The 13919-nt window shown below is 40.2% G+C and overlaps 1 protein-coding gene across 1 annotated transcript; it reads left to right on the plus strand.

Moving 5' to 3' along the window:
- The first annotated feature begins 1626 nt into the window (after positions 1-1626).
- On the plus strand, positions 1627-13884 carry LOC103476606 (protein NLRC3-like). The gene is made up of 11 exons (XM_008429079.2): positions 1627-1669; positions 2238-2293; positions 5804-5932; positions 6587-6682; positions 7637-7715; positions 7866-8088; positions 8173-9964; positions 10210-10383; positions 10607-10780; positions 12722-12768; positions 12917-13884. The coding sequence occupies exons 3-11, from the start codon at positions 5853-5855 to the stop codon at positions 13429-13431; spliced, it is 3180 nt and encodes a 1059-aa protein (XP_008427301.1). The 5' UTR covers positions 1627-1669; positions 2238-2293; positions 5804-5852; the 3' UTR covers positions 13432-13884.
- The last annotated feature ends 35 nt before the right edge of the window (positions 13885-13919 follow it).

Consider the following 13919-nt stretch of genomic DNA (forward strand, 5'->3'; position numbering starts at 1 on the left):
CACTCAAAATATAATAATTATATTAAAATATTATATTTTAATATGATATTAAAATATAATATTTTAATATTAGTTAGTATTAGTTAATACTAACTAATTTAATAGTATTAAATTAGTTGTAATTTAATACTATTTAATTTAATACTATTTGAATATACTACTAAAATATACTAAGCACAAAATTAGTTGTTCCAATAGTCCAATAGTACAGTTTAAGTACATCCATCAAAGTATGCTAAAGTATGTTAGAATTTAGTATACTAAAGTATACTTTTTTCACCTGGGTAAAGAAAAAGTTTGAAAGGACAAAGAAACTCACATAGCACATGATGGTAATTCAGTGTTGAATTATAGTCAGAATGGTTGATTTTTGGTTGAGGTCGACAACTGATGGTGGATAAACCATCAATCATCCAATTCTAGCTAATTAACTAATGTTTAAAATGTGTTATTGAATCAATGTTGTTTTGTGGTCAAATTTTAATAGTTGAAACGCCAAAGTCGAGTGTTTTTCAACACTGATCCTCCAAGCAGAAGTTTTAGATATTTCCCTAATTCAGCATACATGTTTTTAATTGATGGCTGATTAACAGGGTTTTGCTGAACTGAAAACATGCAGGTTAGCTTGCTTTGAGGACCAGTGTCTAATCAATTTTGAATCCAAGTATGCTGTTTATTGCACCCCTCCTCACCTTCCTCTCATCTAGCCCTACACCCACCCAAACCTCCCCCCACCCAACCGGTCCTCCCAACCTTCCCCTCTTTATGCCCCCTCCCTCATCCTCCTCCCTCACCTCAGTCCCCCAAGCCTTCCCCTTTTTATTCCCTTGTGGCCCCCTTCCCTACCACCCTCATGAGCTCTGGATCAGAATATTTTATTACTAGGTGGGGGTTAATCATGTTTCAAATTAAGCACTACATGTTGAGAACAGTGGGTTGTGATTCCTTTCTGTACAATTTCTTACTTGTCTATAAACTTTCAAACCGCTAACTTGGACAGAGTGAAGAGCAGTTTTTAGTTTTCTTGATAAACTCATGTAGCACCAAACCAGAAGCTGGACGAACAACATTGTAACCCCACCCATGCATAAACCACTTGATCTGGCTGAGTCAGTGCAAATAATAAATATATTTTTTAATTGTATTGTTTTTTGTTGTTTTTAAGACTCTCTAGTTGTGGGTTTAAATAGTATTTCAATGGCAATGTCTTTCAGTAAAATATATAATTACCAGATAACATTTTTACATTTCCTGTAAACTTAGCATCTTTTAATACAAAAACACGGTGGACCACCTCGGCGCCACATTCCTGGGCTTAGCAAGTTTTGTGGGGAAAACCCTGGTCACTGTCACCATGGAGAACACAGTGATTCCACCAGGTCTCAGCTCTTTACAGGGAAACCAGGAAATGGAGCTGGTGTTTAGTGTGTGTGTGTTATTTTCTGTTCTGATGTCTGATTGGCAGCTGGAAACCAAACAGCTCCTTGAGGATAATAAAAAACTATGACCATTGAAGCTTCCAGGAACTCCACTGCTGCTCCCATTGCTCCACCTTCCTACCTGTCCCGCCGCAGGTGAAGCACTGCCTTCTTCCAGGAAGCTGATAGCATATGTCTCATTCTGTTGTTCAGATCTTCTTCTTCAACTCTTTGGACCACTTGAACAAACTGTAAGTTTGCTTTTTTTTTACTTGAACTTTGTCTTCAGGAACTTTCCTGTTACTTTTTGCTCCCTGATGTTTGGAGAACATGTTTGTTTCTGATTTCAGTGCAAAGTTTCATTTCTGCTGTTTGAAAATTAATCTGCAGATTATTGACGAACTGGAGAAAAAAATAACATGATGAACAGCTGATGTTTAGATGGGATATTTAGAAGACTAGAACTCTGTTGACCCAATAAATTTCATAGTTTCAAATGGTCCATCTAAAATCTAAATGTCTGGGAACTTAAAGACAGGAATGACCTTCATGTTCAATTAAACCAACTTTAAATATCTAACCAAAAAGTCTGACAAAACATGTTCTAGTGGTCCTGCTTTTGTTCTGCTAAATGTTCAAAGGTCAACTTGAAAGATTAACCTTCTTTTTAGAGGTTTTGCAGCCAGTTAAACCTTATGGATCATCTTATCATGTGTTTCTGTCTGGTTAAGAACAAAGGTCCAGTTGATAAATGTAGAAAGTGATTAAATAACGTGCGTGTTCTTCTGTCACATTTCTCCACCCTGTTGTTTATGGCAGCTGGAAAATATCTGCAGCTTGGAGATAAGATTGAAATAACAGCTGAAAAAGTGAAGGTGAGTTGAATCCGACCAGGAAATTTTAACAGCTTTAAACCTCTTCAGATTAAACATTTTAGAATGTTGAATCTATGGATTAATGTTCATCCCAAAAGTTAATATTAGATGTAATAAATCCATCAATAAAACAATAATTATTTCCAATAGTCAGATTTAAAGGCCACTTTTTATCACTAAAAGTGATCAGTCTTTTGTTCTGCTGTGAGAGAAGTATGAGTTAGAATTTTATTTCCCAAATAGAGAATCTGAGGAGTTGAAAGAACTTGTTGGGAATATTTTCCCTTAAATCCACATTTAAAACAAATGTTTTTAAACAAAGTCATTTATGAAAATGCAGGGAATTTAGACCGGTTTAGAGCCAGTTCATTTTAATGATTCCAGTTTCAGAATCTCACTTTATAAAACTATGTCACCAGCTGGGATCTTTTGATGTCTTTGATTTCTGCATAAAAAAATGTCAAATAAGTGAGTTTCCTTTTTAATGTTGTTAGTAACCAAGGAAGGGAGAGACATGGAGAAATTAGAGATTTCAACAGGTCTTGTTGGCTAAAATCACAGATTTTGGAGGAACTGGACCTCCTTGTATAATTTTGCAGCTTTTAAACCCAGAAATCCTTTTAGGAGTCGGGGATGTTGCTCTGGAAACATCTGCAGAAAACTTCCTGATTCAAAGACTAAAGTTTGGACCAGAACCCAAGAAATGAAACAGTTAATCTAAAACTGATTGTTGATCAGTTATAAATGGCTGAGAATTAAGTGAACAGCAGCAGAACAATCAGATAAATTTAGTTCACAGGAATAAATAATACCTAATAGAAGTCTGCTGTGGTTCTGGATGTATGGAACTTTAACAAGGGCTGAAAAAATGTAAAACCAAAAGGTTTTGCTCCATCCGGTTAAATATGGGCAAATCTTCTTTTTCAGCTCAATAAGTTAATTTTTACAGTGTACATTTTTTTATATGAGGTGTGAAAGGAATTAGAAATAGAAACCGAATTTCTAGTCACAGCCAAAGTGACTAGTTACCTTTCCTGTGAACCTTGGGATCGAAGAATCTAATTTGGTGGGCATGGCATTGCCACTGCTCTTTGCGGATGATGTGGTTCTATTGGCTCCATCAGATCATGATCTTCAGTTTTCACTGGAGTGGTTCACACTCATCTTCTGAGGATCAGTGCCTCCAAATCTGAGGCCATGGTCTTGAGCCAGAAAAGGCTAGAGTGACTTCTCCAGGTGATTATTTAATTTCTAAAATGGGAAGAATGTCTTGTTATAAGTGAAATAATCTGCCAGTGGAATACGAATCAGAAGAATTAATTCTAATTGAAAGAAAGAGAATGTAATTGCAGTTTCAGTTAAAGCCATCCATCACACAACACCACGAGCGGGGTGGGGGGATAGGACAGGGGGATAGATGGCTGAGGCCTTGTAGCCTGACAGGCGCCTCCCTTGCAGGAGGAAATAGGAAAAATAAGAAAAAAAACATCAGGTAAGGAGAGGAAAAAATACCCTGTCTCACTCACACTCTGCTCTTTGTAGGGCAGAGCTTGAGATGAAGAAAAAAATCCCTCGGCACTTAAGCACATATAAACACATATAGACAAAACAAGCCGGGTACGAGGAGGTGTGACGTGCATATGGGTCTCATGTGAGTTATGTGTGTGTCAGACTATGAACGCTAGTCATATTCTATGCAGCACACTCAGCACATACAAATCAAGAGGTAGTGCCCTGGAACACACCGCATACACCATACACCAACCATAAAAGATAGTCCCTGGTGCTCAAGGTGGTTCCTGATCTCGAGTGAGAGTGCATACCCTTTGAGGTACCTAAATGCGGGCAGGGAACCAATCATGGTGGGCCCGCAGCCTCAAAGAGTGAACCCACAAAACCTAACTGAAGCATGTGATTGCCTGTGAATAAGATGTCAGGTTCACCACAAGAGTAAACGGTTCAGGGCCAAGGATGTTCCAGGTAGGGGGAGGAGGGGGAAGCAAAACAGTGCCTTCTTCAGACATAACAACCAGGGGAGGATAGCTGGTCAGCCAAGGCCAGCCCGGAGAGCCAGATTCTGATAGCAATAATTTGTTTAGGTCAGGCTGACATCAGTTTTCTTTCCTACCTTGAAAGTCTCGCTGGTGCTTCTCAGTGGCAAATCCAAACAGCCGAATTTAGGGTCTTCTGCCTGATCCGAGTGAACAACGTTCTCCAAGGTCACACCATATCGGGCCACGGTCCTGTTCCAGGATCGCACCCAGTCTGCGGCTCAGCTCCCGTATCATCTCAGTCTGAGTGTTAATCGCTCTGCAGATTCCATCAACCGTACCCAGCAGCCTCGAAGTTGCCAAAACTGCTGCCGGTATGTTCTGAAATTTCCGATAAGCCAGGTAGCCGCCAACTCCAATAAGCAGAAAACCTATTATCATGAATCCAATCATGTACACATCTTCAACATCCTCAACTGACAGAATCATCAGACACACGGTCTTTCACGTCCATGTAGAATCCATCGTATATCCAGCGAAGAATGTCCTGTCAGGACTCAAGGGTCCCCCTTTCCTTGGTTTCCCAGTGGAGAAAGTTGTATCAATTGCGTCGAGAGACCAGCTGACCAGATCCATAATTTGCAACTTCGGAAGTTATTCAAAAGGAAGACTCTGAAAACAGAGGACACAGACACCGAGCAGGGAAGATAGGGAGGGCAGGGAGACAGAGAAAGTGCGTCCTCCTCCTTCAAAAGAAAGAGCAGAACGGGGTGCTGTGGTGGGACAGAGGCAAAGCACAACCCACATATTGAGACCTTGGTCCTCATGGCGGTGGTCGCAGGCTCGATTCCCGGCCTGGTGACATTTGCCGCATGTCTTCTCCCTCTCTCATTGCCCTCTTTCCTGTCAAACTACTTTCAAATAAAGGCCACTAGAGCCAACAAAACCTTTAAAAAAATAGAGCAGAACAAGGAACAAATACATTTTCATCAATTTAGATGAATTATTAACTTAAAAAAGGTGTAGGAGGATGAGGAAAGATAGATGTTCAAATGGAAGGAAAGAAGACCAGAAACAAGGACACAAGGAAGGAAAGAAAGAAAAACACTGTTTGTGTTTCTTTTAAAAGAAACAAATGTTTTTTTTTCGACAATTCCCCAGATCAAAAATAAACTGAAATCAAATTAGCTCTTTTCGAGATTTCCAGGCTAAGGAGGAACTCTGTGTTCATGAAAGTTTGTGGATGTTGAGGAAATCTAGTAATCACATGTTAGTCTGGAGACATACAGGAACCCAGAGGACAGTGGAACTGCTGGGTTTTAGAAATTTTGAAAGAAAAGCAGAAAAAAACTGATCCAGATCAACATCCAGAGGATCACAGCCAGAGGTGATGAGGGTCTTTTCAAAGTCATTGACAGGAAAATGAGGCTTCAGGAGCAGCTGATCTTTTTCCTGCACTAATGATGTAAAGGATGATCAGAGTTGATGTGCAGATGAATTATTTGTGTTTCATCTACAGGTGAAAGTTGAAAGTGTGTGTGAGCTGATGTGGATGTGAATTCAGCAACATGAATGAGTATGAGCACAGAGACCCTCCCTCTAAAACCATTCTGTGTGGGGAAGATGAGAGCCAGAGCAAAGGTCAAAGGTGAGATCACCATCTCTAACTGTCCAGAACCCTTTTCACACACATTCACAATATATCAAACCAAAACAGTCATGATGATGAAGCTGCTGCTGTTCCTCTTTGGTGCTTCATCCAGACTGAACAGAGCAGCTCAGAATGGTATTGGTGTGTTTTTCCAAACATCAAGTCAGCAATGCAGAAGCAGCTGAGTGACACCAGGCTGTTGGTGAGAGCTCTATGTTCTAGCAGGACACATCTGGAAAAACTCACCAACTTCCAACATATATCCTGGATCTTGATGACCAACAACTTTGAACATTTTTCATCAGTGAAAGAATGATGAATGATCAGACATTTATGGAATATTTAAATTGATTTTCTGTCTGAATACAACTCACTCTATGTAGGTACTCATAGGATCTTGTGAAAATCAATTAAATGTAGCAGAATCTCTGTTACCTATGTAGATCCCAGCTTTTACCCAGAGCTATCCTTCATCAAATCTGAAGAGGCAATTAACATGAAATCATTATTTAACTTGGAGACAATTTGTCCCATTGTTCAACCAGGTTCCTACTCTTATGGGTCTATAATGTAAATATTGGCTAGTATGTGGGCAGAACCTGGTGTGTTTTAATCCTAGTTTTTGATATTTTTTGTAATGATCTATCATAGCCTCAAACCAGAACCCAGCTGTGTGTCCTTCCAGAGTGATGGGTCAAAGGATGACTTCATTAACTTTAAATCTCCTGGAACTCCACCATCAGAGAGGTGAGCTGAATCTAACTGCTGTAACTCTGTGAACTCAGTAGGTCTGAAATGTTTCATTCTAACATGTGTTTAACCTGAGCTCAGCTCTTTTTTTCCACATTTCTGTGTGGAGAGTCCTGGAGGGTGCAAGGGAGTTTGCACAATCACTGCTTTGAGGACTTGGAGAAGGTGGTTGATCTTGTCCCTTGGGGACCCTGATGGTACTCTGGGAGTATGGGGTACCAGGCCCTTTGATATGGACTGTTAGGTCTCTGTGTAACCAGTGTAAGAGCTTGGTCCGCATTGCCGACAGTAAATCAGGCTAGTTTCCAGTGAGAGTTGAATTCTGCTAAAGTTGCCCTTTGTAACTGGGAGTAATTTCTGGGAGTTGCCAAGGTGTTGAGGTAACTCAACACCTTGGCAACGCTTCCTTTTGGGACTTTCACTGCATACCAATCAGAGACTCCTACAAGGTCTGCTGAAACAGACAGGATGCAGCCTTAGATTGCATCTTTGGTTTTTGCAAATGATGTGGTCCTATTGACTTCATCAGGTTCTTAAATTACTTAAGTAGCATTCAGAAATCCAGGATAATAAATAAAGCCAAACTTGCAATGGTGCTATCAGTTCATACTGGCTTTATTAGTTTCACAGAGACTAGACTATGGTCAGGAACCAAGAACAGAAATCCAGCTTCCTCCCAGTTAGCACTGAGATACTCACAATTATATTGTGAACATCAAAAATATATTGTGAATATCACCCAACAGATGTTTTTAAAACATCTGTTGGGGGATTCTGGTGAATCTGGTTTTCATCATTTCATTTCATCTTCTACTTCTTAACTTACTTGTAATGTGTTCATTTGATGCTCTTTTTTAATGAGTTTTACTGTGATGCTCTAGGAGATTTCATCTGTGAAAACGGTCAGATAAATATTTACGGACTTCCTAATTGTTCGTGATTCCTCCACAGAGTGGACCTGCAGAACTCAGAAGTTCCCAGTGGTCCATTTAGCCAGCAGCACCAAACACAGTTGGACTCCATATTTATGGTCTGCACATGTACAACTGCTGCTTTTCCATGGATTCTGTTCACAGTCATCTCCATGCTGCAACTTGTAGATAAATCTGTCTAACATGGATTTGATGTTTTGTTCCATGATTTCATTCTGATGTGTCCTTCATATGTTATTTTCTTTCAGCTGCTGGAGGACAATATTGTCATGTTTGTGAAGAAGGAGCTGAAGAAGATCAAGAATGTTTTGAGTCAAGATGACCCAGAATGCTCAGAAAGTCAGGGAAATGAGGAGGTGGAAGGTGAGGATGATGAGCAGAGGAAGAACAGCAGAGAAGCAGTGATGGGGATCACAGTGAACTTCCTGAGGATGATGAAGCAGGAGGTGCTGGCTGACTGTCTGCAAAGAAGTAAGAGGATTTCTGCAAAGATTGGACCTGATGGAAAAATCATTCTAAACTAAAATATATTAAAATGATTTATTCTTCATTCAGAAACAATTCCTGCATCTTGTCAACATGAACATAAATCTAGTCTGCAGAAGAAGTTCCAGTGTGTGTTTGAGGGGAATGCTAAAGCAGGAAGTCCAACCCTTCTGAACCAGATCTACACAGAGCTCTACATCACAGAGGGAGGAACTGGAGRGGTCAATGATGAACATGAGATCAGACAGATTGAAACAGCATCCAGGAAACCACACAGACTAGAAACAACAATCAGACAAGAAGACATCTTTAAAGTCCCACCTGGAAGAGATCAACCAATCAGAACAGTGATGACAAAGGGAGTGGCTGGCATTGGRAAAACWGTCTTAACACAGAAGTTCAYTCTGGACTGGGCTGAAGACAAAGCCCACCAGAACATCCAGTTCATATTTCCATTCACCTTCAGAGAGCTGAATGTGCTGAAAGAGAAAAAGTTCAGCTTGGTGGAACTGGTTCATCACTTCTTTACTGAAACCAAAGAAATCTGCAGCTTTGGAAACTTCCAGATTCTGTTCATCTTTGATGGTCTGGATGAGAGTCGACTTCCTCTGGACTTCCACAACAAGGAGATCCTGACTGATGCTACAGAGTCCAGCTCAGTGGATGTTCTGCTGACAAACCTCATCAGGGGGAAACTGCTTCCCTCTGCTCTCCTCTGGATAACCACACGATCTGCAGCAGCCAGTCAGATCTCTTCTGAGTATGTTGGCATGGTGACAGAGATCCGAGGGTTCAGTGACTCACAGAAGGAGGAGTACTTCAGGAATAGATTCAGAAATAAGGAGCAGGCCAGCAGGATCATTTCCCACATAAAGACATCACGTAGCCTCCACATCATGTGCCACATCCCAGTCTTCTGCTGGATCACTGCTACAGTTCTGGAGGATGTGTTGGAGACCAAAGAGAGAAGAGAGCTGCCCAGCACCCTGACTGAGATGTACATACACTTCCTGGTGGTTCAGACCAAAGTGAAGAAGGTGAAGTATGAGGGAGGAGCTGAAACAGATCCACACTGGAGTCCAGAGAGCAGGAAGATGATTGAGTCTCTGGGAAAACTGGCTTTTGATCAGCTGCAGAAAGGMAACCTGATCTTCTATGAATCAGACCTGACAGAGTGTGGCATTGATATCAGAGCAGCCTCAGTGTACTCAGGAGTGTTCACACAGATCTTTAGAGAGGAGAGAGGGCTGTACCAGGACAAGGTCTTCTGCTTCGTCCATCTGAGTGTTCAGGAGTTTCTGGCTGCTCTTCATGTTCATCTGACCTTCATCAACTCTGGTGTCAACCTGATGGAAGAAACACAAACATCTACAATGTCTTTGAAATTTAAGATTTCAGAAACAAAATATCTCCATCAGAGAGCTGTTGATCAGGCCTTGCAAAATCCAAATGGACACCTGGACTTATTCCTACGCTTCCTTTTGGGACTTTCACTGCATACCAATCAGAGACTCCTACAAGGTCTGCTGAAACAGACAGGAAGTAGCGCACAGACCAATGAGGAAACAGTTCAGTACATCAAGGAGAAGATCAGTGAGAATGTGTCTGCAGAGAAAAACATCAATCTGTTCCACTGTCTGAATGAACTGAATGATCGTTCCCTCGTGGAGGAGATACAACAGTCTCTGAGTTCAGGAAGTCTCTCCACAGATGAACTGTCTCCTGCTCAGTGGTCAGCTCTGGGTTTCATCTTAGTGTCATCAATAGAAGATCCGGATGTATTTGATCTGAAGAAATACTCTGCTTCGGATGAGGTTCTTCTTAGGCTGCTGCCAGTGGTTAAAGCCTCCAACAAAGCTTTGTAAGAATACAAATTGTTACTGTATTTGTTTTTGATAGTGAGAAATCTGCTAATGGAGTGGCAAATATTGATTTTTGTGGTTTCAATTCTTTTATAATTAACCAGTTCACAACAAAAGGCAACATAAAGATGTGTAAAATAAGGCAGTTCAATCAATCTTTCCAAAGATAACATTGGTGGCTGAAAGAAACAAACACATTTTTGATTAATTGTTTAATAACAGATTTTTCTCTATATCTCCTCAGACTGAGTGTCTGTAACCTCACAGAGAGAAGCTGTGAAGCTCTGTCCTCAATTCTCAGCTCCCAGTCCTCCAGTCTCAGAGAACTAGATCTGAGTAATAACAACCTGAAGGATTCAGGAGTGAAGCTTCTATCTGCTGGACTGAAGAGTCCAAACTGCAAACTGGAAACTCTCAGGTACAGTGTTCTCAGTTTCTGTCCATTATCAGCTATTGAGGATGATATCAATGTTATTTCCAATAGGAAAAATAAAATTTCCTATGAAAATACAGTGTGAATGTTTTAGCTGAATGTTTTCTCTGATATTTGCTAAAGTATTTTAAGTCAACAGCAGAAAACTTACAGACATATAATAAGCACAAGCAGCAAAAAATAGATACAAAACCTTTTGTTTCTGCAGCTTGTCAGGCTGCCTGATCTCAAATGAAGGCTGTGCTTCTCTGGACTCTGCTCTGACATCTAACCCCTCCCATCTGAAAGAGTTGGACCTGAGCTACAATCATCCAGGAGATTCAGGAGGGAAGCTGCTATCAGCTGGACTTAAGGATCCACTCTGGAAACTGGAAGCTCTCAGGTATGGAGGAACCTGTTGAAAGTCCCTCTGGTAGAGGAGGAAGAATTAATTTATAACTTTAAAGTGAATTTGATAATAACTAAACATGTTAAAAATAACTAACGAGATCACCATATCGTATCTCATTACTGTAGGGAGTTGGTTTAAACAGAAGACTGTGGTTAAATTTAGAGTTTAATCTGATTTAAAACCAGATGCAAGATTTCACAAAGTTATGGCCAGAAAGTGACGGCAAAGTAAAACAGAGCTAAATCTTCTGGACCCTCAACCTCAACAGTAAGAGCTTGCCTGTTGTGTAGGTCTAGCTAATTCAGCAGTTTAGAGTCTTAAATGCTTTAACCGTTCAATCACATATGTGAACCAGCCTAGACCTTGGTTCAGCTAAAAGCAAATATTGCTAGATCTAAAGAGATTTGGAAGTCAGATAAGGCTGCTGGGAGGTCAAAGATATACCCAGCAGTCTGTTCACGACTTTGAGATTATGTCAGAAGACAAACTGCAACATTCTGGATCACCTGCAATCAATCAAGGCATACCTGACTAACACCAACACAGAGAGTTACAATAATACTTTTGGGATGTAGTAAAAGCACCTGTTGCAAGCATTTAAAAGATAAGCATAATTCACCTCAGACAGAAACTTGAGTCTAAAAAAGGATCACCGAGCAACTGAACAAATCTGATTTAGTATGCCAAGCTGTGAATGCTCAGACTCAAATGCTAATGTGAGCTGAACCACAAACTGGAATTTGATTCTTGCTGAGAGTTGCAGGCCAGTTGTGGTTTCGGAAACTTGTTAGCAGGAAGGAACCCATCTTGGAAAACCACAAAGATCACAAATTTGGCTCTTTGAGAGTCGCCATATATATGGCGACTCTCATCCTCAGACCTGTGAGACTCTGAGGATGATGGAAAACTAACGGAGTTGGACTGTCCCAATATTGTCAATTGTTTAACTGACAACAAAAGATGCCTAGGATTACATGGGAAACGTGTAATTTTGCATGTCGGTTTCAAGATAAAAGTGTAATGAGCCGTGCTTCTTCATGGCTGTTTGTCTGTAATTTGATCAAGCATCAGAGCATCTGAGGAGAGTATTTGTCATCAGCAGTGGCCGAAATAAAAGACAAATTGACCAACACATTCGATGTGTATTGATAATTTTGATGATGGCAATCATCAAAATGTAATGTTTATTACTGATTTTCTCACTTGTTGATTATTGTGTTTTTTAATGACTATATTTTTGTGATTTTGTGAAGTAAAGCACTTTTAGCTGCGTTACTGTTGAAATATGCTACACAAATAAGCTTGATCGATTGCAAGAGGAACATTTTTGAAATCTGCAAATATTTTGAGTTGACCGCTCACAATAAGATTCTTCTTAAATAAAAATAATTAACCCTTTCACCTCCCAATTTCTCATCTCATGGAAATTTCCACTATTATTTATAGTTTAATCAGCAAAGATACACCAATCTTGCACAGCCAAAACACACTTAAAGTTGTTGGAAGAGTAAACTTCTGCACGTAGCTAAATATAAGGGATCACAGCCAATTAGAAATCCAAGAAAAGAGTACTTAGCAAAGCAAGTCAAAACACAAAGAATTCTGCCTGCCCCCACAAGCACTACATCCTAAGACACTAGGATGTAGGGGGGGAGGGGGGCGCCGATGTATGTGTTCGTATCCACCTGAATAATATGTAGTTGCGACCCTGTGTGTTTCCACAGGTTGTTACTGAGAGATTTCCTTTCTCCTCTCTATTGGAATTTTCCCTGTATTTGGATAAATAATTTGTGCTACAGTACAACTGTCCTTTCTACATCCAATGCAGTTTGAAATGTGGAGGTAGTAGGGCAATGTGTGTGTGAGAGACATGTAATGTCTATGTCTACATACTGAAAGAGACTGATTGTCTGATCTCCCTCTTCCTTTCAGGGTGGAGCCTGCTGGAGTCGAATGGTTGACACCAGGTCTGAGGAAGTGTAAGTGTTTGTTTCATTTGATTCATGACAACAAAGCAGCTCAAATTGAACCATCTTCAAACATCACATCACTCATTCTGGAGTCATTCTCAAAATGTCAATAAATGATCAATAATTGCAGCTGGATTGTGTTTGTTCTCTCCATCAGATTCCTGTGAACTCGCCATTGACACAAACACAGTGAACAGAAGCCTTAAACTGTCTGAAGACAACAGGGAGGTGACACGTATTAAGGAGCTTCAGTCATATCCTGATCATCCAGACAGATTTGATCCTGCTCAACTGCTGTGTAGAACTGATTTGACTGGTCGCTGTTACTGGGAGGTTGAGTGGAAAGGAAATGTTGACATATCGGTGAGTTACAGAGGAATAAAGAGGAAAGGAGACTGTTGGTTTGGATGGAATGATCAGTCTTGGTGTCTTAGATGCTTTAAAGGTGGTTATACTGCCTGTCACAATAACAAGGCAACAAACATTCCCTCCTCCTTGTCCTCTGTCTCTAACAGAGTAGCAGTGTATGTGGACTGTCCTGCTGGCATTCTGTCCTTCTACAGAGTTTTCTCTGACTCACTGATCCACCTCCACACCTTCAAAACCACATTCACTGAACCTCTGCTTCCTGGATTTTGGTTCAGTGTCTATTCCTCAGTGTTTCTGTGCTGAGTTGAGCCTAAAGAGTCAACTCCTGTCAGAGGAGTGTTGTCACTCTTGAACAAATAGTTCAGTCTCTATATTTCTCTTTCACTCAGAAACACATTTTTAAGATTCATGGTTTTAAACTCTTCTAATTCCTTGGAAACTTCTTCCTCTTCCAGTTGTTTAAAGATGGAAGCAAGGATTTTTCCAGGATTCACATGTTGTTATTCTGTTTCCAGTCAAAGCTTCACACTGAATGTCAGGATGTTGTGTTTCTCTCTTGGTGTTTTCCTTTCATTCATTGATCAGATTTAATTTAAATGTCGGACAGTTTTTCTCAATCGCTAGACAATGCCAGTTTCTGTTTTCATGTGTTGCAGAAATCAGCTTCAACTTTGACATAAAATGATTTCTTTGTAATTATTTCTGTCAAAGATGGTTATTTGTTGATCATATTAGATTTGTAAAAGAAATAAAAAATAAAATATCCAAGGCGGCTGTGAATGAATATATAT

The sequence above is a fragment of the Poecilia reticulata genome, linkage group LG15 (genome assembly GCF_000633615.1).
Source record: "Poecilia reticulata strain Guanapo linkage group LG15, Guppy_female_1.0+MT, whole genome shotgun sequence".
Lineage (NCBI taxonomy): Eukaryota > Metazoa > Chordata > Actinopteri > Cyprinodontiformes > Poeciliidae > Poecilia > Poecilia reticulata.